Raw genomic sequence first — 27,465 nt, 5'->3', positions numbered from 1 at the left:
TTGAGCAGAGAGGGGCTAGCTGAGGATGGCCATCTTCTCTCCGTGGGGCCCCAAAAATCTCAGGCAACCAACTGGAGTATTTTCTCCCTGCTCTGAGTCTCTGCAATTCACGGTCTCTGCAAAGCTTCCAGCTACCTTTCCCCTCCTTCTAAGACCTTAGGGAGATATTGTCTATGGAAATTCAATTCATGATTTTTCTCACAGAGACAGGATGTGACAGAGACTTCCTCGTTTTGTTCTCTCTATCTTTTTATATAGCAAAGAGAAGAGCAAGCAGCATGTGTATTAAGGTAGAAGGTGGGTGGGTGGGTAATTCTGTCACAGATGAGTTGGTCCCCTGAACTTAGCTACCAGCTCATGTCCAGGGGACCTTAGTATCTGAGACCAAGACATTTTACTAGAGTCATGTCTTTTGCAGGGAGCTAAGATCACCAGGAATCATCTGCCATTTCAGACCCCTTGCTGCTTCCTGCCAGGTATGTGGCTCATTCTCAACACCTATCTAAACCCCCACCTTCCAGAAATGGAAAGAAGAAAATGATGGCTTTGAAGAGAGGACAAGATGAGTTGACACCATCTTATAGACTGAACCTGGCTGCAGGATGGGTTGTTTCAAGTGTGGCTAAGAGGAGATATTCATTCAGGCAGGTCCACCTGAGGAGGTAGGATTCTGATGGTCTCCATTCCCCCCTCCAGCCTCCCTAAGGTCCTTTCTTGGGGCAGTTCATCTACCTTGGAGACAAGGGGTGGAAATCTTGTGGTTCAATTGAAATCAAACCAGAGTAAGCCAGTGAGCATTAATTGACAGCTTGTGGAGGGCAAAACATTGCAGTGGGTACTGGAAGGGGAGAGGGTGAGAGAGTACTCTACCCCTCAAGGTGTACAGACTGAGATGCAGGAATGGGAGAAGGACAAACACACTGCTGTTACACAGCCCAAGCTCATGGGAGTGGTAAAAGTAAAAAATAATCTTTAAAGAGATACTTAAGAGCTGAGGGAATGCAAACTAAGAGAACATCAAGTATTGTTTAGGAATTGGAGATGCAGAAAGAGACTGGAATGGGGTTTGGGTGAGGCCAGGGAGAAAATGAGAATAAAAGAAGGAAGGGGAGAAATGGGCTGCCTCCCTGGGTGGAGGGTGGTGGCATTTCTTTATCTTCAGTGTGTGCAACCCTTACTCCTCCAAGTGTATTCAGGAGACATCCCAGAAGATCCAGGAGAATATAGAGAATATGCCTCACCTGCAAAGATTAGCTCCAGACCAAGACTCTTTCTGGCTGTCTTTCTCTTTCCTGGGTCCTCAATCTTCCTCCGATATCCTATGTCTCCAGACTCTGTCCCCAGCAAAACCTCCTCACCAGAAATAGTCTGCAATCTATACTGTGGTGCGAATAGCTGAGATCCGAAAGTGTCTCCCCTCACAGGGTACTTGCACTCCTGTGAGGATTAGAGCCTTTAAGCTGGACAGTGAGTTCAGAAAAGGCGAACTTCAGGCAGGAGGTGGAAGAAGTGGGGCCCTTTAGGGCACTAAGTGGCATTCAGCTCCTCTGAAGTCCCTTCAGGAAATCACCAGTCTTCCTCCAATTTAAGGCTTTTCAATGCCTTGTGCATTGGGAGCAAAGTGATCACAGGGCATGTCCCTCCTGTCCAAAAAGATGCTTTTGGCAAGGTCTGAGGAAGACTCCAGTTTTGAGTTGTTTTATGAGTAGTGGGAGATTTGGGGTTTTATTCGTTAGTTGCTTGGTTGCTCATGCTTGGTTGCTTGGTCTTGTGGCTGACACCTGGGGACTCAGTCTGCTTCCTCACTGCATGTGAGATGCTGTGAGTGCTGTAGTCAGGTTGTCCCTAACAGGAGCCATGTTCCGGGGCACAGGAAAACTGAGGGTGCATCCAGCCCTGGCAAACAACACAGCTGGTGAGGAATCTGCATCCAGACAAGTGAGGGCTTGTCTCCCCCCAATTCTACCACCTCCTAGCTGTGTGTGAAGGCAAATTGCCTAAACTTCCTGTGCTTCAGTTAACTTGTCCTTGACTCAGACTTATTAGTGATGATAATAATAATAATAATAATAATAAATACTCCTTGTGTAGGTAAGTGCTTGGTAGATAGTAAGTGTTCAGTTCATATTAGTTTTTATTATGGTGCACATGTATGCTTGTGTGTGTGTGTGTGTGTGTGTGTGTATGACCTCCTTCTCCTGTAGCCTTAGTGATGGAATTCACATGGGTATATCACAATAGAGAACTGTGGTCACACTAATCATTCCTGGGCCTGGAACACTGACTGCCCCCCAAGAAGTAGGGAAAGCAAGGCATGTGCTCTTCCTCTGAGGCCCACCTGCCCATAACTATGAGCCTAATGCTCTGTCTCTGTGTGGTAGGAGAACCCGAGTTACCACCTGACACAAGTCTTGACTGATTCCTCAAAATCTGACTCATCTAAATGGATCCATAAATAGTCTATGAGCCCCTCATGTTTTGCAAAGTACTAGCTGGTGCTGATATACCCTCATTGCTTTGCCTTCATGGGGTTCTATCTTGAGAGTCCAGGAAACACTGAGCCAGAAAGTACAAGAGAAGGGAATAGGGAGAGGGAGAGAAAATGTAAAGCCAGGGTGATCTTCCTCTTCTGGAATCCTTTGCTGCCAATTTATTGTCACCACCAAAAGGGGAAGAGGCTGGACTGTCTGGCAAGATCCTGGACCTCAGCCCACAGCCCCCATTTATGCTGGCTATTCTATAACTAGTGATTCCAATAGCTACTGGCCATGAAAATAGTCCAGCCCTCTCTGGGGGATCTAACATTCCCTGATGAAGGGTCCCTTTTGAAGCATTAATGGAGCTGTTCCAACTTGTCCTTCTGCCTGCCCACCTGCATGTGAGCTCCAGGAGGGGAGGGCTTCACAGGCCATTGCCCACTCACTGTTGTATTCCCATTGGTTGGGTCCTTCCAGTTCAGGGATTTCCCTCTCCCACCAACTTACACACACCATTAACTTGCTTATATACCTCCTCTGACCACTCCTCTGCTATAGGATCCAGCAGCTTTTAAAGTCTTTACTTTACACCCTGATGATGCTATTGCTGTGTGGGTAGTGTTTTGCAGCCACAGGACACCAAGAACATGTTTTCAGGAGAAGGAGAATAAAGCAAAGGGGTGGGGTGGCAGAAAAAGGAGAAGGGGAGACTGGGGGACTGAAGAAAGCTTCCTTCCCCTTGCGGGTATTATGATGGAGTGAAAGGAAAAGGGTGCAGTCTCTAAAAGAAGGTGGAGAACAAGAAGTTTGGAAAGTGGAGGCAGAGAGAGAGGAGGTGCTGGCTTTTATTTATTAAAGAGCATCTAGCCCTCCCATGGAAGGCTTAATGACCCCTGAGTCAGCATTGGTTTCTTCCATTGTTCAGGCAAAGAAATCAAGGTTCAGCCAGCTATAGAACCTGCCTAAAGTCCCACCACTAAACTGAGGAGAGATGTGGAAAGGCTTGTGTGTCTCCCAAGATGTATGGGCTGCCCACACTCACTGGCTATCAGACTGTGAAATGTTACCACAGGTCCCATGGGAGTTTCAGGACTGAAAGGGGACATCCCTTGCCTATGCTAGGGCTGAGTCTATTGGACCCCTAATGGGGGTGTGGCTACATGGGATGACTCCATTAATGTGGCCTAGAAGACACATCTTTCAGGGACAGAGACAGTCACCAGCTGACCTCATGGAGGCTTCACTTGAGGTTTTAGGACTGGAGGAAGGTGTCTCAGCTGTGGTTGGAGCTGTCAGGCTGCTGTCAGGCATGCATCCCACTTCTGAACAATCAGAACTCTGTTTGTTCCTCTGTTTGTGGACCTGATGTTCTAGGCCAAAGGGAAGTAGGGCAGGGAGAATGAAAATGCCTCTGAGAGTCCTTATAGATTTCCTTTTGTTTGGGGAAAGTCACTCAGTCCCAGCTGAGCTCACACACAATGTGTGGCTCTATTCCTGACTCTAAACAATGAAAACCTGAGAAGCTGCTTCCTCTGGGACCCTTTGGCCTTGCCTCCTTGCAGCTCCATGAATCCAAGCACGGCCAGGAACACCACCAGCAGTGATACCTGGTAAAATTAGAAACAGCTCTCACATCCGACTATGGTTTAAAAGAAGCCAAGCACTGGGATTAATAAGAACTATTATAAAAAATAATTATAAAAAATAATTGAGGCAGCAACAGACCTCAGGCCTGCTGGGCTGTGTTCCAGCTCCTCTGCATCCATTCCAGCATCTCTTTGTTTCTCTCCAGGTGGCCCCCACTGCCAAGAAGAAATGGTGGATTTCCCAGTCTTGCCAGACTTCTCCCAGCAAGTACCTCTGACCAACAATCTCTTCTTATTCACACATCTCCTTCTTCTTCTTTGGCCTGGAGAGATGAACTCAGGTAGTGTGTCAAACTTGCAGCCCAGCCAGCCAGGCCATGCGCACCTCCACTTCTGCCCACCCCTCCTGCCAGGTGCTTCCAGAGCGGAAATCCATACCCTACCAGGCCATGCCAAGTGCTCCACTCCCAAATATAAGCCATAGCTTTTGAAGGGCAGGAAGGCCCTCAGGCTTAACAGCTTTCATGAAAGAAGCAGCCAACAGAGATGATACACTAATTATGCAAACATAATTCTCGAATTCCCTGAGCTGGAAACCAGGGATACCAAAATGATGAGGCACATCCCAGGTCCTTAAGAAGGTCAAGGGAGGGGGACAGATGTGACATAAAATCTGTTCAGGGATGTGAACAAGGCTGCAAGAGAAACATACCCAAAGATTTGTGAGCACAGGTAAGAGACAAACCTGTCTTTTCCAAAAAGCCAAGAAGAACCCTAGAGAGAAGGTACTGTTTGAGTGGACCCTTTAAGGACATATATTTTTCAAGAAGATGACAGATGGAGTGTTAACTGAGGCAGGTCATGCCCCAAGGAGAGGGCCAGGCATCAGGTGTGGGTGAAGAGACAACTTGAGAGAATCTGAAAAGGGAAGCTAGTAGGAAGTGTGTTAGGGCTATTCCCAGAGGGCAGGAAGGAGTCTCAAATGGGACGAACAAAAAAAATCACCACTATATTCTATGAGCAAAGTGAAGGATGGGAAGGATCCATGAAGGGAGAGCTTTGGGATTGGGTTTTAGCTGAGCTTCAAAGGAAGAAAAAGAGGTATGAGAAAAGGTGAAGCCAGAAAGAAGAGTGAGGGCATGCTGAGTGGCAGGAAACAATATGCAAAGGGACTGCTACAGGAATGGCAATTCTCATGGAAATTTCAAAAAACAGGGAGTAAAAGAACCACGTGGAGACACCATTTACGAGGGTGATCAAATAAAAAAATTCTAATAAATAAAAATCTTGAAGGCAAGATTTGGCCTTTAGATAGGAAAATCCATGAAGCAAGGAGCCCCCCATAGATTATTTTAATACCTTTGTTATTAGAGAAGCTGTACATGTGCATTATAAAAAATTAGAAAATCAGAGAAGGAAAAAATAAGAAAACATCTATTCCCATCATGCAGAAATTATCACCATCAACCATTTGGTATATCTCATTTCAGGCCTTTTTTTTCCTGCACATGTTTTTATGCAAACGTCACTTTTTAATCAAATAAAAGAGTAGTGTACATATGGTTCTGAAACTTGCCTCTTTTTTTTTTTTTTTGGTCAAAGATTTCTTTTCATGTAATGTCCTGGCTATATTTACATAACTGTCCCCAAAACAACATTTGCAACAGGTTGGTTCAAACAAATTACCACTCCAGCACCACACATTGTATCTGGTTGTAATATCCCTTGTGTATATTTTAACTTGGCTTATTCGTGACAATTATTTCTTCAAGAAGCCAAGACCATTGTTCTGTAAAGTGTCTTACTTTTGTCATTTGAGTTTTTTACTATAGATTCCTGAGCTGCAAAGGAATGTGATAAAAATTTATCTTTGATGAGAACTGATTTGGGCTGTTTTTCTGGCTTCTCATCCTAGAGGAGGTCAGTGTGGTAGGCCCTGGGGAATCCATCCTGGCACTTGTGGGGGAAGAAGTGGAGTTCTCATGCCACTTGTCACCATACCTGGATGCTGAGGATATGGAGATCCGCTGGTTCCGGAGTCGGACCTCTGAAGTGGTCCACCTGTACCAGGGGCGGCAGGAGCTCTACAGCCAGCAGATGGTGCAGTTCCAGAACAGGACCAAACTCCTCAAAGATGATATCATGGATGGTAGTGTGAACCTGCAACTCCTTGGCATCATTCCTGCTGATGAGGGCCTGTATGGGTGCCGTTTCCTCTCCAGCAACTTCTCTAGGGAAGCAGTCTGGGAGCTGGAGGTAGCAGGTATGTGACCTAGCCAAGCCCCAGTAGGAGACACAGAGAAAGGGGTCCATTTGGACAGATTTGCTTTGCTCAAGAGTAGACAGAGAAACATGGAGAAAGGGAAAATATATCTAATTTAAAAAAAAACTATTAAAAAGAAAGATTCATTAGCAAATGAACAAAATAAATGTTCACAAAAAATATATACAAATGGCCCTTAAACATATAAAAAGATGATCACCTTTACTCATCATGAAAGAAAGGTAAATTAAAGCTACCCTGATGCGCAATATTTTACCTCAGAGATTGGCAAAAATTCAACAGTTTGACCATACAGGGGAAGCAGGCCTTCTGCTCTGTACCCTGATGATGAAGTTGAAAGCAAAACTCCAGTGCAGGGGGATTTGGCAATAGTTAACAGGATAGCTTGCACATCTACCGTTTAAACTGCAACCCCATCTCTAGGAGTTTACCCTGAAGATGCACCTCCTACAACTCCAATATGAAAAAGGCATACATATAAATTTAATCTTTGTAACATCATTTGTAATTGTACAACAGTGGAAACTACCTTAGTATCTAAGCGTAGGTGTTGACTATGTCACACATTGGAATGATCCACAGTATGCAGCTGAAAAAATGAGAAGGAGCTCTATGAACTGATGTGGAGTGACTTCTAGGTTGTTGGCAAGAGAAAAAAACAGGTGCAAAAGAGTTCTATAGCACTCTTTTTTGTGGGAGGAAAAATAAACTTTTGTGGGAGGAAAAATAAACATTGCACAAAAGGAACACAGGAAGGATACACTAGGAACTAATGAAACTGGTTACCTGAGAGGGGGGAAGGTGCAATGGATGGAAAGGATGGAGAAAGGTTTGGGGCTTTCCTGGTACACATTTTTTTTACAGTATGGCTCTTTAAATATGTTAATGTATTTTTATTTTTTTAATACGAAATTTATTGTCAAATTGGTTTCCATACAACACCCAGTGCTCATCCCAACAGGTCCCCTCCTCAATGCCCATCACCAATCCTCCCCTCCATCCCACCCCCCCATCAACCCTTAGTTTATTTTCAGTTTTTAAGAGTCTTTTATGGTTTGGCTCCCTCTCTCTCCAACTTTTTTTTCCCCTTCCCCTCCCCCATGGTCTTCTGTTAAGTTTCTCAGGATCCACATAAGAGTGAAAATATATGTTGTCTGTCTTTCTATGTATGACTTATTTCACTTAGCATAACATTCTCCAGTTCCATACATGTTGCTACAAAAGGCCATATTTCATTCTTTCTCATTGCCAAGTAGTATTCCATTGTATATATAAACCACAATTTCTTTATCCATTCATCAGTTGATGGACATTTAGGCTCTTTCCATAATTTGGCTATTGTTGAAAGTGCTGCTATAAACATTGGGGTACAAGTGCCCCTGTGCATCAGCACTCCTGTATCCCTTGGGTAAATTCCTAGCAGTGTTTTTGCTGGTTAATAGGGTAGATCTGTTTTTAATTTTTTGAGGAACCTCCACACTGTTTTCCAGAGTGGCTGCACCAGTTTGCATTCCCACCAACAGTGCAAGAGGGTTCCTGTTTCTCCACATCCTCTCCAGCATCTATAGTCTCCTGATTTGTTCATTTTAGCCATTCTGACTGGCATGAGGTGGTATCTGAGTGTGGTTTTGATTTGTGTTTCCCTGATGAAGAGCGATGTTGAGTATCTTTTCATGTGTCTGTTGGCCACCTGGATGTCTTCTTTAGAGAAGTGTCTATTCATGTTTTCTGCCCATTTCTTCACTGGATTATTTGTTTTTTGGGTGTGGAGTTTGGTGAGTTCTTTATAGATTTTGGATACTAACCATTTTTCCGATATGTGATTTGCAAACATCTTTTCCTATTCTGTCGGTTGCCTTTTAGTTTTGTTGATTGTTTCCTTTGCAGTGCAGAACCTTTTTATCTTCATGAGGTCCCAAAAGTTCATTTTTGCTTTTAATTCCCTTGCCTTTGGAGATGTGTCGAGTAAGAAGTTGTGGTGGCTGAGGTCAGAGAGGTTTTTTCCTGCTTCCTCCTCTAGGGTTTTGATGGTTTCCTGTGTCACATTCAGGTCCTTTTTCCATTTTGAGTTTATTTTTGTGAATGGTGTAAGAAAGTGGTCTAGTTTCATTCTTCTGCATGTTGCTAAACATATTAATGTTTTGCATATTCAAAATATAAAGTTAGCTCCTCAGGATGGAGAAATAAAGGAGTGCATGTGACACAGGCACTTGAATGCTGGTGGGATTCAAGAGAGACAGAGGATAATATATTGAAATTTGGGGTGGGATTTTTCTTTACTTCAGGGGACTGTCCCTTATGTAATATGACTGAATTCCAGCAGCTCTTCTTGGCCAAATAGCCCCCCATAATATTTCCAAATGTCCTTCATGGGTACTACTGTTCCCATGTCCCACATGCCACCACAAATTTAAAATATCATTTATGGGCACCTGGGTGGCTAAGTAGGTTAATAATCCAACTCTTGATTTCGGCTCAGGTCATGATATCATGGTTTGTGGGATCGAGCCCCATGTGGGGCTCTACACTGACAACATGAACCCTATTTGGAATTCTCTCCCTCTCTGTCTGCCCCTCCCCAACTTGCACATGCAGATACTCTGTCCCTCAAAATAAATAAATAAATAAACTTAAAAATAAACTGTAATTTACATTCCACAGGTGGGGGCTGTGAGCCTACATGTGTGTTAAGAGCAGTCACAGTCATGATTCCTTATAATGACTGCAGATGGTGAGTGGTGGCATGAACATCATGTACAACTTCTGGGAAGGAGCCTGATCTTTCCCACTCTTCTTGCTTTTCCCAGGGATGGGCTCAGACCCTCACATCTCCCTTGAGGGCTTCAAGGAGGGAGGCATTCAGCTGAAGTGCAGTTCCAGTGGCTGGTACCCCAAGCCCCAGGCTCAGTGGAAAGATCATAAAGGACAGTGCCTGCCTCCAAAGATGGAAGCCATAGTCCAGGATGCCCAGGGCCTGTTCAATCTGGAAACATCTGTGATTGTTCAAGGGGGTGCCCACAGTAATGTGTCCTGCTCCATCCAGAACTCTCTCCTGATACAGAAGAAAGAGTTTACCATCCAGATAGCAGGTCAGTTGGTGCCAACTAACCCTCATCTTCTTACTCATCATGTTCTCCCTGTACATTGTTCCAAAGGCCATCTAAAAGGGCACAGTGGTACTGGGGCCTGGCTGTCTATGGGGTGGGCTGGTCTTGACACCTGAAAAGTTAGTGATTTGGATATCAGGAACCTACTAAGAGTACAACAGCTACCACTCACCCAAACAGTATGCAGGGGAGGCCCCAGGGAACCAACTTATGCACTAAAGTCCATGCCCTAAAATCCAGAAACTATTAGAGGTCATCATGAGATCCCATGTGTTCCTAATTTCATCCCTTAAATGATATTTATTGAGAGCCCTCAATAAATATCGAACTCTTGCACTCAGGTTCACATTCCTGTGGAGAAAATACAAATAAAAGAGTGAATTATATTGTAAAGTTAGAGGATGTTAGGTGCTAAAAAAAAGTATTTTAGGTGCTGTACAGAAAATGAAGCAGGGAAGTGTGCTAGGGCATGGTAGGGTGTGTATGTGGATTTAAAAGTGGTAGGTCAGGGAAGAAGATGGTTAGGCAATGAGCTGAAGGGTGAGGCCATTATCTAGGACCAAAATTTTATTATAAGGCACACACTGAAGGTTTTAATTTTCATGACCAATTGTTTTAAGTCTTGAGGATAAACCTAACCTATGGAGCATTTTTCATTGGTATAAATAAAGTTATATTACAGTTGACCTTAAACAATTCAGTGGGTTAAGAGTGCTGACCACTTTTGACTCCCCAAAACTTAACTATTAATAATCTACTGTTGACTGGCAGCCTTACTTATAACACAAATAGGAGCTTAACATACATTTTGTATGTTATATGTATTATATGCTGTATTCTGACAATCAAGTAAGCTAGAAAAAAGAAAATGTTATTAAGAAACCCATAAGGAAGAGAGGAACTTGGGAAAATGACAGAGTTGGAAGACCCTGAACTCATCCCATCCCACATTTACAACTAAATATCATCCACATCCAAGTCAACAAACCAGAGAGTGATCTGAAGACTTGCAGAACAAACTCCACAATTAAATATAGAGAAGAAGCTGCAGCTGAAAGGTTAGGAAGGTCAAAAATGCAAAGGGAGGTTACCCACATAGAGAGGGCAGAGAAACAAGTCCTCACACCAGGGATTTCACATGGGGAAGACTATTCCCCATAATGTTTGTCATTAAAAACTGGAGAGGCTGAATTCTGTGAGTTTGTAAAAACAGTGGGATTTGGAGCCTGGAGCTTTAAAAGTCAGCTGATTTGGCATTGGGTGAGCTGGAAGTGTGACAGCTGGGTCACTTAAAAAGACAGCAGCTTGCACACAGAGGCAACATAAAAAAAGGCAGTTGACACAAAGTTGGGGTAAACAGAGGTCAGACCTGTTCATAATGATTTCAGAGAGTGTTGGGGGAATTCTCCAAAAATGAGGGAGCTAGCAGGCACATTTTTCTCCACCACCTCCCAGCATAAACACAGAGCCATCTGTGGGAGGTGAGGCTGCACAGACACTTGTAGCCTTGACCCAGAGTTCAGGGCAAATTTTGTTAAAGCTGCACATGCATCCCACCCAGCTGACAGGTGCACAGCTCCACAGCCTACCCTGCCCAGCTGCAGTGCAGTGCCCAGCCCTGCACCACAAGCCACCATCATGGGCCATACTCAGTCACACTCAGCCATCATTGAATGCTGTGACCAGCCTCATTTCCCTACCAGCCTGGTGAAAGCTCCCAGCTGTCACATTGCCCCGGGGGATCTGGCATAGGAGAAGTGGTCCAATGCAAATATTGCTAACACCTCCACCACACTCGCAAGTGTCCATCACAGCTAGCATGCCTAGGTCCCACTAATGTCACAGACAGCAAGCATAGCCCACAAGAGAAGAGTGAGGGAAGACAACTACATTGAAAAGAAAACTGACTCAAACTCAACAGTAAGGCATAAGCAAAACACATAGGATGTTTTCCTGAAGTGCCTGTTCCTTGTAAACAGGGGACACTGTACTGCAGGGCACTCCAGGATCGATTCTTCATAAAGTAACTTTCAAAAGCAGAAAACATAGCTAACTTTCTTAACACGGAGAAACAGACACAGAGAGGCAGACAAAATGACAGAGAAAATTATCACAAAGAGATCTAAGTGAAACAGAAATAAGTAACATACCTGATAGATAAATTAAAGCAATAACCATAAGGATAATCACTGGACTTGAGAAAAGACTGAAGGACATTACTGATCAAGACGGGTCGTGATCTCATAGTCTATGGGTTCAAACCCCACATTGGGCTCTGTGCTGACAGCTCAGAGCCTGAAGCCTGCTTCAGATTCTGTCTCTGTCTCTGTCTCTGCCTCTGTCTCTCTCTCTCTGCCCCTCCCCCGCTCATGCTCGTCTCTCTATCTCTCAAAAATAAACAAAAATTAAAAAACTTTTTTAGAAATAAAAAATAAATTTGCAAAATATAGTGATAAAAAGTCTTAAAAGCACCAAGACAAAAGAAGTCAATAACTTACAAGGGAAAGCCCATAACGTTAGCAGATTTTTAATAGAAACATTGCAAGCCAAAAGGGAATGATGATTATTCAAAGTGCTGAATGGGAAAAATCTGCAGCCAAGAATACACTATCTAGCAAGGCTATCATTAAGAATAGAAGGAAAGATAAAGAGTTTCCCAGACAAACAAAAACTTAAGGAGTTAATGACCTACTAAACCAGCCCTGGGAGACATATTAAAAGGGACTCTTTGTGTGGAAAGAAGAGATCAAAAATGACAGTATAAAGGTAGGAAACACAAAAGCAGTAAAAATGAATATTGCACACTAATGCAAATGATTATACAAAATCAACTTTTTTGAATATCATACATAGTATATTAATAAGGCTATAACTTTTTTAAAGTTTTTACTTTAATTCCAGTTAGTTAACATACAGTGTTATATTAGTTTCAAGCGTACAACATAGTGATTCAACAATTCCAAACATCACCCAGTGATGATGTACTTATCATGACAAGTGCGCTCCTTAATCCCCATCACCTATTTAACCATCCTTCACCCAACCTCCCCTCTGGTAACCATTAGTTTGTTCTCTATAGTTAAGAGTTTGTTTCTCTCTTCTTTTCCCTTTGTTCCTTTGTTTTGTTTTTTAATTTCCACACATGAGTGAAATCATATGGTATTTTTCTTTCTCTGACTAATTTATTTCACCTAGCGTAATACTCTCTAGCTCCATCTATGTCTTTGCAAATAGCAAGATTTCATCCTTTTTATGGCAGAGTAATATTCCATTGTATATGTATACATGTTTTCTCTATCCATTCATCAGACAATGGACACTTGGGCTGCTTCCATATCTTGGCTATTGTTGATAATACTGCAATAAACATACGGGTGCATGTAATCCCTTTGAATTCTGTTTTTGTATCCTTGGGTAAATATCTAATTGTGAGTTGCTGGATCATAAGGTAGTTCTATTTTTAACTCTTGAGGAAACTCCATGCTGTGAAATAAGCCAGACACCAAGGGACAACTATTGTTTGATTCACTTACAGTGAGGTGACTAGAGTCATCAAATTCATTTAGAGATGGAAGGTAGAATAGGAGTTGCCAGAGACTGGGTTGGGGTGGCTGGTAAATGGGGAGTTAGTATTTAACGAGTAGAATTTCAGTTTGGGAATTTGAAAAGAGTTGTGGAGATGGATGATGATGATGATCCACAACAATGTGAAAGTAACTTAATGCCACTGAATTGTACTCTCAAAAATGGTTAAGATGGTAAATTTTATGTTATACATTTTACCACAATAAAAAAGAAAAATGTATTTTTAAAAAGACCACTGAACTAAAATCATCACTTGAAAAATAATTATCTTTAACAGACACCAAATTATTCCATTAAATTGCCACAAGAATTTTGAAAGAGTTACCTTCCATTTTCCATGTATCTCTTTGCCATCTAGCCCCTGTCTGAGTGGGCCTGGGCCACATCTTGCTTCAGGGCAGAGCCTCCTCAGTGAGCCTGGGGAGGACAAGGGGGAACTGGTAGTCAACCCTTAAGCAATTTTGCTAACATTTCTTCCAAAGTGTGATGAGAAGTAAAAGCAAGTGTTTGTAAGAAGCTGGCAAAATGAAATGACTTGTGGAGTTGACCCTAGCAGTAGAGAGCAATAATTCACTGTTCTTTGGATACCAACACCTTGGATTTTCAAGTTCTTCAGATATAAGACAATTGTGGAGAGTAGAGGGAGGACAGAGCCATGGTCACAGAAGTTCTAAGCTGGGAGAGTAGGTGGGGTCCATCACTACCTCCCTTCCACATCCTTCAATTTCCCTTTTCCACTAAGCAAGTTCGAGCTGGCCACTATTCCTCAGGGTCCTACCTGGGGAGAGCGTGGTGTGGCCGCTGTCGATGCCCGTTTTCACAGATTGCTATGGTGCTGCCCAGAAGGTTTAACGCCTGCCAACTTGGAAGGATTTCCGGCACGCTGGGTCCAGAATAGTCTTCTCACTTAGTGTTTAGTGGTGCCTAAAGCGAAACAACTCCTTGTGGGGTGTTTTCCAGATGCATTTTTACCCGGAACCTCACCCTGGAAGAGAGCTTTCCTGGGGTCTCTGGTGGGACTGCCATTCCTCCTGGCTTTTCTCTTGACGCTGGCGCTGTACTTCTTTCAGAAGCAACGTAGGTCCCAAGGTACGGGGCAAGGTGGGGCCTCCCGCCAGGCTCAGGCTTTGCTGGAAGGAAGGTGGAGGAGGAGGCCCGCTGAGAGGGCACCGAAGAGGTGCGGTCTTGCGAAAACGCGGGGCTGGGGTGGGCCTTGGAAACAGCAGGCGAGTGTGTACCGTCACGTGCACTCCCCTTCTTTCCTCTTTTCAGAAAAGTTGAAGGAGCAGGCTGAGAAGGACAAAGGTAAGCACGGAAAGAGGCGCGCTCTTTGCCCGCACCCTTAACTAGCTGAAGGTGGTGGGGACAGGGGGAATTTGCTGGTTCAGGAAGGCGAGTACTTCAGACCCGGGGCGCTTGGAAGTGAGACAGAAACGCGGTGGCGGAGGTTTGCTTTGCCACTTCCCCTGCCACGGAGCCCGCTCCTCCCTCGCGTGTAGCCCATCCTGGTTCCTCAGAACGCACTGGGGCCGAGTCTGTGCACTTTAGAGAAGTGAAGCCTCAGTGTACATCAACTGAGATTTTCCTCTTTTCTTCGTTTTTTCTCTAGGGAGACTCACAGAGGAGCTGGGTAAGTTCTGGGTACCACGCCCACAGTGAGGCTACCGACTAGTGGGGTAACCCGATGCGTGCGGGGTGGAAGGTGTTCAGTAGTTTAGGCTCCCTGTGGAGAGTGATGGACCGCAACAATCTAATTCTAAACCCATCCTTCTGCTCCGCCCACCTCTCCACCCCCAAATAACTCGCGTGCAGCAGTGAAGTATGTCTGACTTCAGACCCCCCCCCCCCCCCCCAGACAAACCCTGCCAGCCCCTCTCCTGCAAATTATAGGATTCGGTTACAATTCCACCATTAAACGTTCATCTTCCTAGGATATCTTTCTCTTTTTAATGCAAATGATACTGAGAAAGGAGGCACGTTTAATTTGCAGGGAAGTGTGAGTAATTTATCAGATTCACTTTTCTCCCCAAGGAACTCAGCACCATGGGCTGTGTGCCTGAACAGAGGAGGGTAGAGTGAATCCAAAGGAAGGGGGAGATGGAGGAGAAAGCCACAATAGGTGTGGGGATTGGGTGGGTGGGTGGGGGGAAGACCTCAGGAACCACCTTGCATGCTGCAATAAAACTCCAGGCAAAATTATGAGGTTCCAGAATCTTGTGTTGTAGTCCACCTAGTCCTGTGGAAGGGCAACTATAGTAAGTAATTAACACGCTGGTCTAAATTAGTGTATAGTGTTGCCTTTCCTAGGAGGATTTACTTTTTAATTTTTTAATTTTACATTTATTTATTTATTTATTTATTTTTATTTTTGGGACAGAGAGAGACAGAGCATGAACGGGGGAGGGGCAGAGAGAGGAGACACAGAATCGGAAACAGGCTCCAGGCTCTGAGCCATCAGCCCAGAGCCTGACGCGGGGCTCGAACTCACGGACCGCGAGATCGTGACCTGGCTGAAGTCGGACGCTTAACCGACTGCGCCACCCAGGCGCCCCACATTTATTTATTTTTGAGAGACAGAGAGCACGAGCAAGGGAGGGGCAGAGACAGAAGGAGACACAGAATCTGAAGCAGGCTCCAGGCTCTGAGCAAGAGTTCAGCACAGAGCCCGATGTGGGGCTTGAACCCATGAACTGAGTGATAATGAGTTGAGCTGAAGTCAGATGCTCGACTGACTGAGCTACCCAGGCGCCCCTAGGAGGATTTACTTTTTTAAAAAGTTTTTAATTCCAGTTAGTTAACATAGCGTTATATTCATTTCAGGTGTATAATATAGAGATTCAACACATCCATGCATCACCCAATGCTCATACGGACAAGTGCACTCCTTAATCCCCATCACCTATTTAACCCACCCCCACCGACCTCCCCTCTGTTTGTTCCAGTCTATTTCTTGATTTGTCTTTATCTCTTTCTCTCTTACATTTACCTTTTGCTTGTTTGTTTTGTGTCTTAAATTCCACATATGAGTGAAATAACACAGTATTTCTCTTTCTCTGTCTTATTTTGCTTGGCATCATACTCTGCAGCTTCATCCATGTCTTGCAAATGGCAAGATTTCATTCTTTTTATGGCTAAATAATATTACATTACATTACACACACACACACACACACACACACACACACCACTTCTTCTTTATCCATTCATCAATTGATGGACATTTGGGCTGCTTCCATGGCTATAGTAAATAATGCTGCAATAATGAGCATTGTATTCTTTGTATTCATTGTATTCTTTGGATAACTACCTAGCAGTGCAATTGCTGGATCATAATTGGTCTATACTATTAACTTTCTGATAAATTTCCATACTGTTTTCCAGAGTGGCTGCACCAGTTGCACCAGTTTGCATTCCCATCAACAGTGCAAGAGGGTTCCGCTTTCTCCATATCCTTGCCAACACCTGTTGTTTCCTAAGTTGTTGATTTTAGCCATTCTGATAGGTGTGATAGCTCATTGTGGTTTTGATTTGTATTTCCCTTATGATGAGTAATATTGAGAATATTTTCATGTGTCTGTTGGCCATGTCTTGGTCTTCTTTGGAAAAAAATGTCTATTCATGTTTATTTGGTTTTGGGTTGTTGAGTTTTATAAGTTCTTTATAGATTTTGGATACTAATTTGCAAGGAAGTGTGAGTAATTTATCAGATTCACGAAACAATCAGTTTTGTTGATTGTTTCCTTCATTGTGAAGATGTTTCTTATTTTGCTGAAGTCCCAATAGTTTATTTTTGCTTTTGTTTTCCTTGCCTTGGGAGATGTATCTAGAAAGAAATTGCCGTGGCCAATGTCAAAAATGTTACTACCTGTGTTCTCCTAGGAATTTAATAGTTTCCTGTCTCACAGTTAAGTGTTTCAATCATTTTGAATTTACTTTTGTGTATCGTGTAAGAAAGTGGTCCATTTCATTCTTTTGCATGTTGCTGTCTGGTTTTCCCAACACCATTTGTTGAAGACACTGTTTTTTTCCCCATTGGATATTCTTTCCTGCTTTGTTGAAGATTAACTGACCATATAGTTGTAGGTTCATTTATGAGTTTTCTGTTCTGTTCTATTGATCTATGTGTGTCTATTTTTGTGCCAATACCATACTGTTTTGATTACTACAGCTTCGTAATATAACATGAAGTCCAGAATTGTGATTCACCTAGCTTTGCTTTTCCTTTTCAAGATATCTTTGGCTATTCTTCATGGTTTCACACAAAATTTAGTATTGTTTGTACTAGATCTGTGAAAAATGCTGTTGATATTTTGACATGGATTGCATCAAATGTGTAGATTGCTTTGGGTAGTATAGACATTTTAACAATATTTGTTCTTCCAATCCATGAGTATGAAATGTGTATCCATTTCTTTGTGTCATCTTAAATTTCTTTCATCAGTGTTTTATAGTTTTCAGAATACAGTTCTTTTATCTCTTTGGGTAGGTTTATTTCTAAGTATCTTATTAAAAATTTTTTTATGTTTATTTATTTTTGAGAGAGAGAGAGAGAGAGACAGAGCATGAGCAGAGGAGGGGCAGAGAGAGAGACACACACAGAATCGGAAGCAGGCTCCAGGCTCTGGGCTGTCAGCACAGGGCCCGATGTAGGGCTCGAACCCACAAACTGTGAGGTCATGACCTGAGCCAAAGTCGGACACTCAACTGACTGAGCCACCCAGATGCCCCTCTAAGTATCTTATTGATGTTGGCACAATTATAAATGGAACTGATTCCTTAATTTATTTCTGGTGCTTCATTCTTGGTGTATAGAAGTGCAACAGGTTTCTATGTGTTGATTTGTTACACTGTGACTTTACTGAATTCTTTTATCAGTTCTAGCAGTTTTTTCGTGGAGTCTTTTGGGTTTTCTATATAGAGTACCATGTCATCTGCAAATGGTAAAGTCTTACTACTTCCTTACCAGTTTGGATTCCTTTTATTTCTTTTTGTTGTCTGATTACTGAGGCTAGGACTTCCAGGATTATGTTAAATAACAGTGCTGAGAGTGGACATCCCTGTCTTCTTCCTGACCGTAGAAGAAAAGTTCTCAATTTTTCCCCATTAAGGATGATATTAGCTGTGGATTTTTCATAGATGGCCTTTATTATGTTGAAGCATGTTATCTCTAAACCTATTTTGTTGAGGGTTTTTGTCATGCGTGGATGTTGTACTTTGTCAAATGCTTTTTATGAATCTATTGAAAGGCTTATATGGTTCTTATCTTTTTTCTTATTGATGTGATGTATCACATTGATTGCTTTGTGAATATGGCGCCCTTGCAGCCCAGGAATAAATCTCACTTGATCATGGTGAATGATTTTTTAAAAGTACTATTGGATTTGGTTTGCTAGGATTTTGTTGAGGATTTTTGCATCTATGTTCATCAGAAATATTGGCCTGTAGTTCTCCATCTGTCTCTGTCTCTCTCTCTTTTTTTCCGTGGTGTCTTTATCTGGTTTTGGCATCAAGGTAATACTGCCCTCATGGAATGAATTTGGAAGTTTTCTTTTATATTTTTTGGAACAGTTTGAAAAGAATAGGTATTAACTCTTCTTTTTTTTTTTTACTTTTTTAAAAATATAATTTATTGTCAAGTTAGCTAACATACGGAATATACAGTGTGCTCTTGGCTTCAGAAATAGATTCCCATGATTCATCACCTACATACAACACCCAGTGCTCATCCCAACAAGGGCCTTTCTCAATGCCTGTCACTCATTTTACCCTCCACCCTACCCTCTTCCGTCAACCCTCAGTTTATTCTCTATATTTAAGAGTCTCTTATGGTTTGGCCCTGTCTCAGTTTGTGGCTATTTTTTTCCTTCCCTTCCCCCATGGTTTTCTGTTAAGTTTCTCAAATTCCACATATAAGTGAAAACATATGATATCTGTCTTTCTCTGACTGACTTATTTCACTTAGCATAATACCCTCCAGTTCCATCCATGTTGTTGCAAAAGTTAAGATTTCATTATTTTTTATTGCCAAGTAGTACTCCATTGTATGTATGTATATGCCATATCTTCATTATCCATTCATCAGTTTATGGACATTTGGGCTCTTTCCATAATTTGACTGTTGTTGACAGCACATGATCAGGTGAGATTCATTACTAGGCTGCAGGGCTGGTTCAATATCTGCAAATCAATCAATGTGATACATCACATTAATAGAAGGATATGAACCATATGATCTTATCAATAGATGCAGAAAAAGCATTTGACAAAATACAGTATCCTTTCTTAATGAAAACCTTCAAGAAAGTTGTGATAGAAGGAACATACCTTAACATCATAAAAGCCATATATGAAAGGCCCACAGCTAATATCATCCTCAATGAGGAAAAACTGAGAGCTTTCCCCCTAAGATCAGGAACATGACAGGGATGTCCACTGTCATAACTTTTGTTTAACATAGTGTTGGTTCTTTTTTTTTTTTTTTTTTTTTTTTTTTATTTTTTTATTTATTTATTTATTTATTTATTTTTTAATATATGAAATTTACTGTCAAATTGGTTTCCATACAACACCCAGTGCTCATCCCAAAAGGTGCCCTCCTCAATACCCATCACCCACCCTGCCCTCCCTCCCACCCCCCATCAACCCTCAGTTTGTTCTCAGTTTTTAACAGTCTCTTATGCTTTGGCTCTCTCCCACTCCAACCCCTTTTTTTTTTTTTTCCCTTCCCCTCCCCCATGGGTTTCTGTTACGTTTCTCAGGATCCACATAAGAGTGAAACCATATGGTATCTGTCTTTCTCTGTATGGCTTATTTCACTTAGCATCACACTCTCCAGTTCCATCCACGTTGCTACAAAAGGCCCTATTTCATTCTTTCTCATTGCCACGTAGTATTCCATTGTGTATATAAACCACAATTTCTTTATCCATTCATCAGTTGATGGACATTTAGTGTTGGAAGTCTTAGACTAAGCAATCAGGCAACAAAATGAAATAAAAAGCATCCAAATTGGCAAAGAAAAAGACAAACTTTCACTCTTCACAGGTTACATGATACTCTACATTTCAGGAAAACCTGAAAGACTGTACCCAAAAACTGCTAGAACTGATACATGAATTCAACAAAGTCTCAAGATGTAAAATCAGTGTACAGAAATCAGTTGCATTTCTGTACACCAATAATGGAGTGACAGAAACAGATATCAAGGGGGGGGGGCACCTGGGTGGCCCAGTCAATTAAGCATTTGACTTCAGTTCAGGTCATGATCTCATGGTTTGTGGGCTCTATCCCCACATCAGGCATGTGCTGATGACTCAGAGTCTGGAGCCTGATTCAGATTCTGTATCTCCCTCTCTCTCTGTCCCTCCCCTGCTTGCTCTCTGTCTCTCTCTTTCTCAAAAATAAATAAACATTAAAAAAAGAAAGAGATATCAAGGAACCAATTCCATTTACAAATGCATCAAGAACCATAAAATACCTAGGAATAAACCTAGCCAAAGATGTAAAAGATCTGTATCCTGGAAACTATAGAAAACTTATGAAAGAAATTGAAGAAGACACAAAGAAAAGGAAAAGCATTCCATGCTCATGAACAGGAAAAACAAATATTGTTAAAATGTCCATACTACCCAATGCAATCTACACGTTCAGTGCAATCCCAATCAAAATAGCACCAGAATTCTTCTCAGAGCTAGAACAAGCAATCCTAAAATTTGTATGGAACCACAAAAGACCCTGAATAGCCAAAGTAATGTGGAAAAAGAAAACCAAAGCTGGAAGCATCACAATTCCGGATTTTAGCCTGTACTACAAAGCTGTAATCATCAAGACAGTATGGTATTGGCACAAAAAGAGACACATAGACCAATGGAATGGAATAGAGAACCCAGAATTGGACACACAAAAGTATGGCCAAATCAACCCTTCTTTATATGTTTGGTAGAATTCTCCTGTGAAGCCATCTGGTTCTGGACTTCTATTTGTTGGGATTTTTTTTGATCACTGATTCAATTTCTTTACTGGTTATTAGTCTGTTCAAATTTTCTATTTCCTTCAGTTTCAGTTTTGGTAGTTTATATATTTCTAGAAATTTATCCATTTCTTCTACGTTGTCCAACTTGTTGTTTGTCCAATTTTTCATTATATTCTCTTATGACTGTATCTCTGTGGTGTTGGTTGTTCTTTCTCTTCTCTCAATTGTGATTTATTTATTTGAGTCCTTTCTCTTTTTTTCTTGATAAGTCTGGATAAAGAGCTATAAATTCTATGGATTTTTTTTTCAAAGAACCAGCTTCTGGTTTTATTAATCTGTTCTATGGTTTTTGTAGTTTCTATATCACCTAATTATTTTCTAATCTTTATTATTTATTTCCTTCTTTTGGTTTTAGGTTTTGTTTGTTGTTCTTTCTCTAACCTCTTTGGTGCACGGTTAGGCTGTTTGAGCTTTTTCTTGCTTCATGAGGTAGGTCTGTATTGCTCTCAACTTCCCTCTTAGAACCAGTTTTGCAGTATCCAAGAAGTTTTGGCCCATTGTGGTTTCATTTTCATCTGTTTCCATGTACTTTTTAAATTTCTTCTTTGATTTCTGGTTGACCAGAAATTCATTGTTTAGTATCATGCTGTTTAACCTCCATGTATTTGTAGTCTTTCCATATTTTTTTCTTGTGGTTGTTTTCTAGTTTCATAGCATTATGGTCATAAAAGTTGCACGGTATGATTTCAATCTTGAATTTGTTGAGGGTTGTGTTGTGGGCTAAAATGTGATCTATTCTGGAGAATATCCTGTGCGGACTTGAAAAGAATGTGTATTACAAAAATAAACTCAAAATGGATGAAAGACCTAAATGTAAGACAGGAAGCCATCAAAATCCTTGAGGAGAAAACAGGCAAAAACCTCTTTGATCTTGGCCGCAGCAACTTCTTACTCAGCACGTCTATGGAGCAAAAATGAACTACTGGGAACTCATCAAAATAAAAAGCTTCTGCACAGCAAAGCATAAATAGCAAAATAGAAATAAAAGGAAAAGTTGCAAACTCATTGTATGAAGCCAGCATTAACTTGATTGCAAAACCAAAGACCCCACTAAAAAGGAGAACTACAGACCAAATTCCCTAATGAACATGGATGCTGAGATGTCAGCACAGAGCCCAACATGGGCCTTGAACCCATGAACCATGAGATCATGACCTGAGCTGAAGTCAGATGCTTAATCGACTGAGCCACCTAGATGCCCCCAGATGGGTCTTCCTTTTTAACCATTCTGTCATCTTATGTCTTTTTGTTTTTGTGTTTGTTTAGGTTCAGTTAGTAAACATACGTTGTAATATTAGTTTCAGCTGAAGAATATAGTGATTCAACAGATTCAACACTTCCATACAACACCTGGTGGTCATCATATTAAGTACATCCCCTATTCCCCATCACCTATTTAACCCCTCCTCCATCCATTTCCCCTTGGTAGCCATCAGTTTATTCTCTATAATTAACATCTGTTTCTTGGTTTGCCTTTATCTCTCTTATTTTTTTCCCTTTCCTTCTTTGTTATGTTTCTTAAATTCCACACAGGAGTGAAATCATATGGTATACCCTCCACCTCCATCCATGTCATTGCAAATGATTTCACACTTTTTATGCCTGAGTAATATTCCATTTTATATATACCACATCTTCAAAGATTCATTTTTAATATTTCTTGCAGAACTTGTTTAGTGGTCATAAGTCCTTTAGTTTTTGTGTGTCTGGGAGATTCTTTATCTCTCCTTCTATTCAAGAAATTCAACTGTGTCTTCTGAATTTGGAAGTAGTGACTTTATGAAGAAGGGGTCCTGGAGTGTCCTGCAGTACATTGTCCCCTCTTCACCACACCTGGCAGTTCATGAGAGTATCCAATATGTGTTGTTTATGTCCTGCTGTTGTGTCTTGAGTCACTTTTCCTTTCAGTGTAGTTGTCTTCTCTAATTATCTGCCTGTTGTGGGCTGTTGTTGCTCTCTGTGATGTTAGTAGGACCCAGGCAGGTCAACTCTAAGGGGGCATGACTGCTGGGGAACTTGGGAGCCAGGTGACAATGCTAGCAAAGTTTGTGCTGGATCACTAATCCTATGCCAGATGCCCTGAAACACTCCAGGGGCTGGTGGCTATGTTATGGGGTTTCTAGGGGCAAAAGCCTGGGCAAGAGAGTAAGGATGGCTGGGCATGGCTGGTACTTGTGCTCAACAGTGGTTGGGGATGTATGACTGGAGGTGACATGGCTTAACAAAATTTTCCCTGAGCCCAGGATCAAAGCTAGTAAGTTGGTTGGTGTGTGCTAGTCCCCAGGAGAACTTGTGGACATGGCATACTGCTAGTGGGTTTTATAGAAAGTGTCTGTGCAGCCCTGTCTCCCATAGGTGGCTCTGTGTTTATGCTGGGGTTTGGGGAAGGAAAATGGCATCTTCCAGCTCTCTCATTTTTGAAGTCCCCTAACATGCTCTGAAATCAGTATGAACAGCTCTGTCTCCTGCTTGTCTCCAGTGTTGTGTAAACTGTGATTTTTATGTTGCCTCTCTGTGTGGGCTGCTGTCTCCTTAAGGGCAGTGACCCAACTATCACTCACCCTTGGACTTGCCCAGAACTGAGTCAGCTGACTTTTAAAACTCCAGACTCCAAGTCCCACTGGTTTTACAGACTCAAAGAATTCAGTCCCTCTGGTTTTTAAAACCAAATATTGGGGCGCCTGGGTGGCGCAGTCGGTTAAGCGTCCGACTTCAGCCAGGTCACGATCTCGCGGTCCGTGAGTTCGAGCCCCGCGTCAGGCTCTGGGCAGATGGCTCGGAGCCTGGAGCCTGTTTCCGATTCTGTGTCTCCCTCTCTCTCTGCCCCTCCCCCGTTCATGCTCTGTCTCTCTCTGTCCCAAAAATAAATTAAAAATGTTGAAAAAAAAAATTTAAAAAAATAAAACCAAATATTATGGTTTTAAAATATTTAAAATATTTTAATTTAAAATAAAATATTTTAAAAATTAAAAATAAATAAAATATTTAAAATATGGTTCACTCTTCCACGTGTGAACACCCTGGTGTAAGGGCCCATTTCTCTGCTCTTTCCATGTGTGCAGCTCCTTCTCTCCTACAGACAGCCTCCCTTACCTTTCTGACCTTCCTAACCTTTCAGATGCAGCTTCATCTCTGTGTTTAGTTGTGGAGTTTGTTCTGCTAGTCTTCAGATTGCTGTCCAGTTTATTAACTTGGATGTAGATGATGTCTAGTTGAAAATATGGGATGGGGTGAACTCAGGGTCCTCCACCTCTGCCATCTTCCCAAGCTTCTTGCTAGAATGATTTACTTTTAAAATGAGACATAAGGTGGAGAAGTCAAAGGAATGCATTTGTAGTGGTAAAATATCAAGGTCTTAATATCTGGCCAGGGGAAATAATTGAGTGTGATGTCTTCCCAGTATTTTAAATAGTGTACCTAGTAAGTGATCCTGAGGCTTACACAGGCTGTGTTCAATGCCTGGACTTATGAAGGACCTCCTCCCTAGGAAAAGTTTCTGATTTCAGGGCAAAAGAGCAGTAGTCCCTCAAACCAGACATGAGCCCTGGAAAGAAGCCCCTTAGTATCAGGACCTGTTTTTCTTTTCCAGCCTTGTGCAGATTTTTTGCCTTAAAGCAAAGAATAGGATGAAGCATAAGAATCCCGTAGATTGGTGGTACAGAGACTAAGATGAGATGTGGTGAGCAGTGGTTTAAGACTAAGAAACCTCTTCCCAGTGGCCTAACTACCTTGGGAAGGTAGTTCCCCTTACCCAAAGACTGATGTTTTCTCTGTGTGTTTTGCTTACAGGGAAGCTTCAGAAAGAGCTTGGTAAGTGACCCCTTTTGGGATTATTTCTTCTTGTCTATCTTTTAGCATCTGATTTTCCAAGTATGTTCTTTTCATATCCCAACCAACTATGATGCCCAGTATGGAATGCTGATAGCAATGTGGGTGGCGGGAGAAAATGCTGATAGCAATGTGGGTGTCAGGAGAAAGGGGAGAAGGTCAGGGGTGGGTGCAAAATGCAGTGTGTGAGCAGGGAAGCAGCACTGACCTGATGTTCTGATTCCATTTTTCCATGACTGCTTCAGACTGGAGAAGGGCTGAAGGCCAGGCTGGTGAGTGAAATCTGTCTCCCTCGCACTGTCCACTTTACATCTCAACATCCCAGTCACTCACTCTGACCAACCACGCTTCATTCTGGTTTATTCCACAGGCACATGGCATGCATTAATGTATGTCACTTAATAGAAGTTATATTCTAGTTTTGCTCTTACTTTCATATCGTCCTGAGGTGTAAGCATATTGTAAGCCATTGGTGAAAATTATGGTTGCACATCAGAATCATCTAGATCCTGGTACCGACCCTCAAAGACTGTGACTTGTGGGTCTAGAATGGGCATGTTGACCTATATGTAAATATTTTCCCCTATACCTTCTTCCATTCCCTACATAAAGCAGTCTAATGTGTAGCTTTATTTTGTGTGTATTCTTGCAAAAGGCGAATTTCTTCTTTGTGCACAAGCATTTTAGTTTCTGTAAATGACATTTACAGTCTTGTGCTGTTCCTTGCTTTTTTCACTCATCACTGTGTTTTAATACCCGTCCCTGCCACATCTGGTCTGTGTCTCCTTGCTGTGGAGTACTCCATTTTAGCCAGCCACCTTCTTGGAACAGACATCCAGCCTGCCTCTAACTCCATACCACCACACAGATTGCTGACTGAATAACTTCAAATGTGTTGCCTTCTGGCTTTATGTGGATATTTCTCTGGGATGTGTACCCAGGAAGGGAATTGCTGGTCCATGGGGGAGGGGATATGTCACTAAGTGGGATAGAGGGATCCCCCAAAGGCAGTATCATCATCCTGCCATTGGCAGTGCATGGAGGTTCCACATGCTACATCCCATATGAGCCAGCTTTCTAAGTTAGTTTGTCAATGGAGATGAGTGATTGCTCATTGTTCTTTCAGTCTGTCCTCCTCTGGACACTAAGAAGTTTGGGCATCTTTTCATATGCTAGATGACTTTTGGGGCTTCCTTTTTTTAATATTGCCAGTTCATGTCCTTTGGCTATTTTTAGTATGAGGTTACTATCTTTCTTTTATTGATTCAAGGAGACATGTGTACATACATACTCATATCACCAACCAAGTTTAAAAAACTCAAGTCATAAGATAAAAATTTGATGAATTAGATTTTATCAAAATTAATGATTTCTTTTCAGTAGGAAACCATGGACATAGCTGATAGCAGGTGACAGATTAAAGAAGGAATTTACAATGTTTAATACCAGTGAGGGATTAATATTCTTATGCAGATATATCTTCATCAAATTTTTACCTTATGTCAGGTGTTTTTGAAATTCTACTGAAGGAAAACTTCCTCACACTTAGGTCACAAAGATACTCTCTTCCACTTTCTTCTGTTCACTTTATATGTGTTATGTGTATGTCTTTAATCCATCTGAAGGTCGCCATCTACTACATCATCTGTGATTTCCCCATTGATGTGGGTATTGCTCTTAGTTAATATTTGGTTCCCATGTGTAGATAGGACTATATTTTGACCACTTATTACTTCATTGTTTTCAATGCTATGGCTTTTGTACCCAAAAGTACAAGTTATTCTCCTTTTCTGGGAGTGAATGGACATTTTTAAAAGTGAACGGACATTTTTAGGTCCATTTTAAATTTTAGGTTAAATTTACAAAATCCTTTTAAAAAATCCAAAAGTGCCTAAGTGGCCCAGTCAAACATCTGACTTTGGCTCAGGTCATGATGTCCCACATCATGGGAGTTCGAGCCCCACATGAGGTTCTGCACTGACAGTGTTGAGCCTTCTTGGGATTCTCTCTCTCCCTCTCTTTCTGCTCCTCCCCCATTATCTTGCTCTCTCAAAATAAATAAACTTAAAAAAAATAAAGTTCTACTAGTTATTCTGATGTAAAAACAGGTTTGAAAGGCCCTGCTATAAATTTATGAATCTCTGAAAACTTCTATTACTTTTGCTATTTTGTGATTTGTTGATTTCTCTGTTGTAAAGCAAAATAAGATAAAACAAAACAGAAATCAGCTCAGAATTGTTCATACTAAGAAAGGATACAAGACAGAATGTCTAAAGGACATGTTAGGACAGGAGCCATGTTCAACCAGGCCCCCTTGGGCTGAGCCTGCTGGTCAGATTGAAACTTCATGTGCAACTTTCAGGGCATCTCAACCACCTGTATTGGTTCTCTTTGCCTACATGCTTTGTTCTCCTGCCTTTCTCAGCACAAGGTTAGACTGCATACAGATTTGGTATAACCCAGCACTGACACCACCCACCTACCCAATTCTAAATTCCCAGAGAAATGCCATGGTGAACCCAGACCAGTCTGGACTCTACCTGTCACAGTAGGAAGGAGATCATTG

General features: G+C 41.8%; 1 protein-coding gene across 1 annotated transcript in view; it reads left to right on the top strand.

The window, feature by feature from the left end:
* Window positions 1–298: 298 nt before the first annotated feature.
* The window catches only part of BTNL9 (butyrophilin like 9), a 33,722-nt gene continuing 6,555 nt past the window's right edge, over window positions 299–27,465 (top strand). The window contains exons 1-9 of the mRNA XM_058740206.1: window positions 299–476; window positions 4,270–4,404; window positions 5,979–6,326; window positions 9,155–9,436; window positions 14,000–14,128; window positions 14,312–14,344; window positions 14,649–14,669; window positions 24,861–24,881; window positions 25,145–25,171. Coding sequence (XP_058596189.1) covers window positions 4,293–4,404; window positions 5,979–6,326; window positions 9,155–9,436; window positions 14,000–14,128; window positions 14,312–14,344; window positions 14,649–14,669; window positions 24,861–24,881; window positions 25,145–25,171 — 973 coding nt within the window. The 5' untranslated portion in view covers window positions 299–476; window positions 4,270–4,292. The remainder of the gene's footprint in view (window positions 477–4,269; window positions 4,405–5,978; window positions 6,327–9,154; window positions 9,437–13,999; window positions 14,129–14,311; window positions 14,345–14,648; window positions 14,670–24,860; window positions 24,882–25,144; window positions 25,172–27,465) is intronic.

This window comes from Neofelis nebulosa, chromosome 1 (assembly GCF_028018385.1).
Source record: "Neofelis nebulosa isolate mNeoNeb1 chromosome 1, mNeoNeb1.pri, whole genome shotgun sequence".
In the NCBI taxonomy this organism is placed as follows: domain Eukaryota; kingdom Metazoa; phylum Chordata; class Mammalia; order Carnivora; family Felidae; genus Neofelis; species Neofelis nebulosa.
This window is presented reverse-complemented; position numbering and strand designations above follow the sequence as displayed.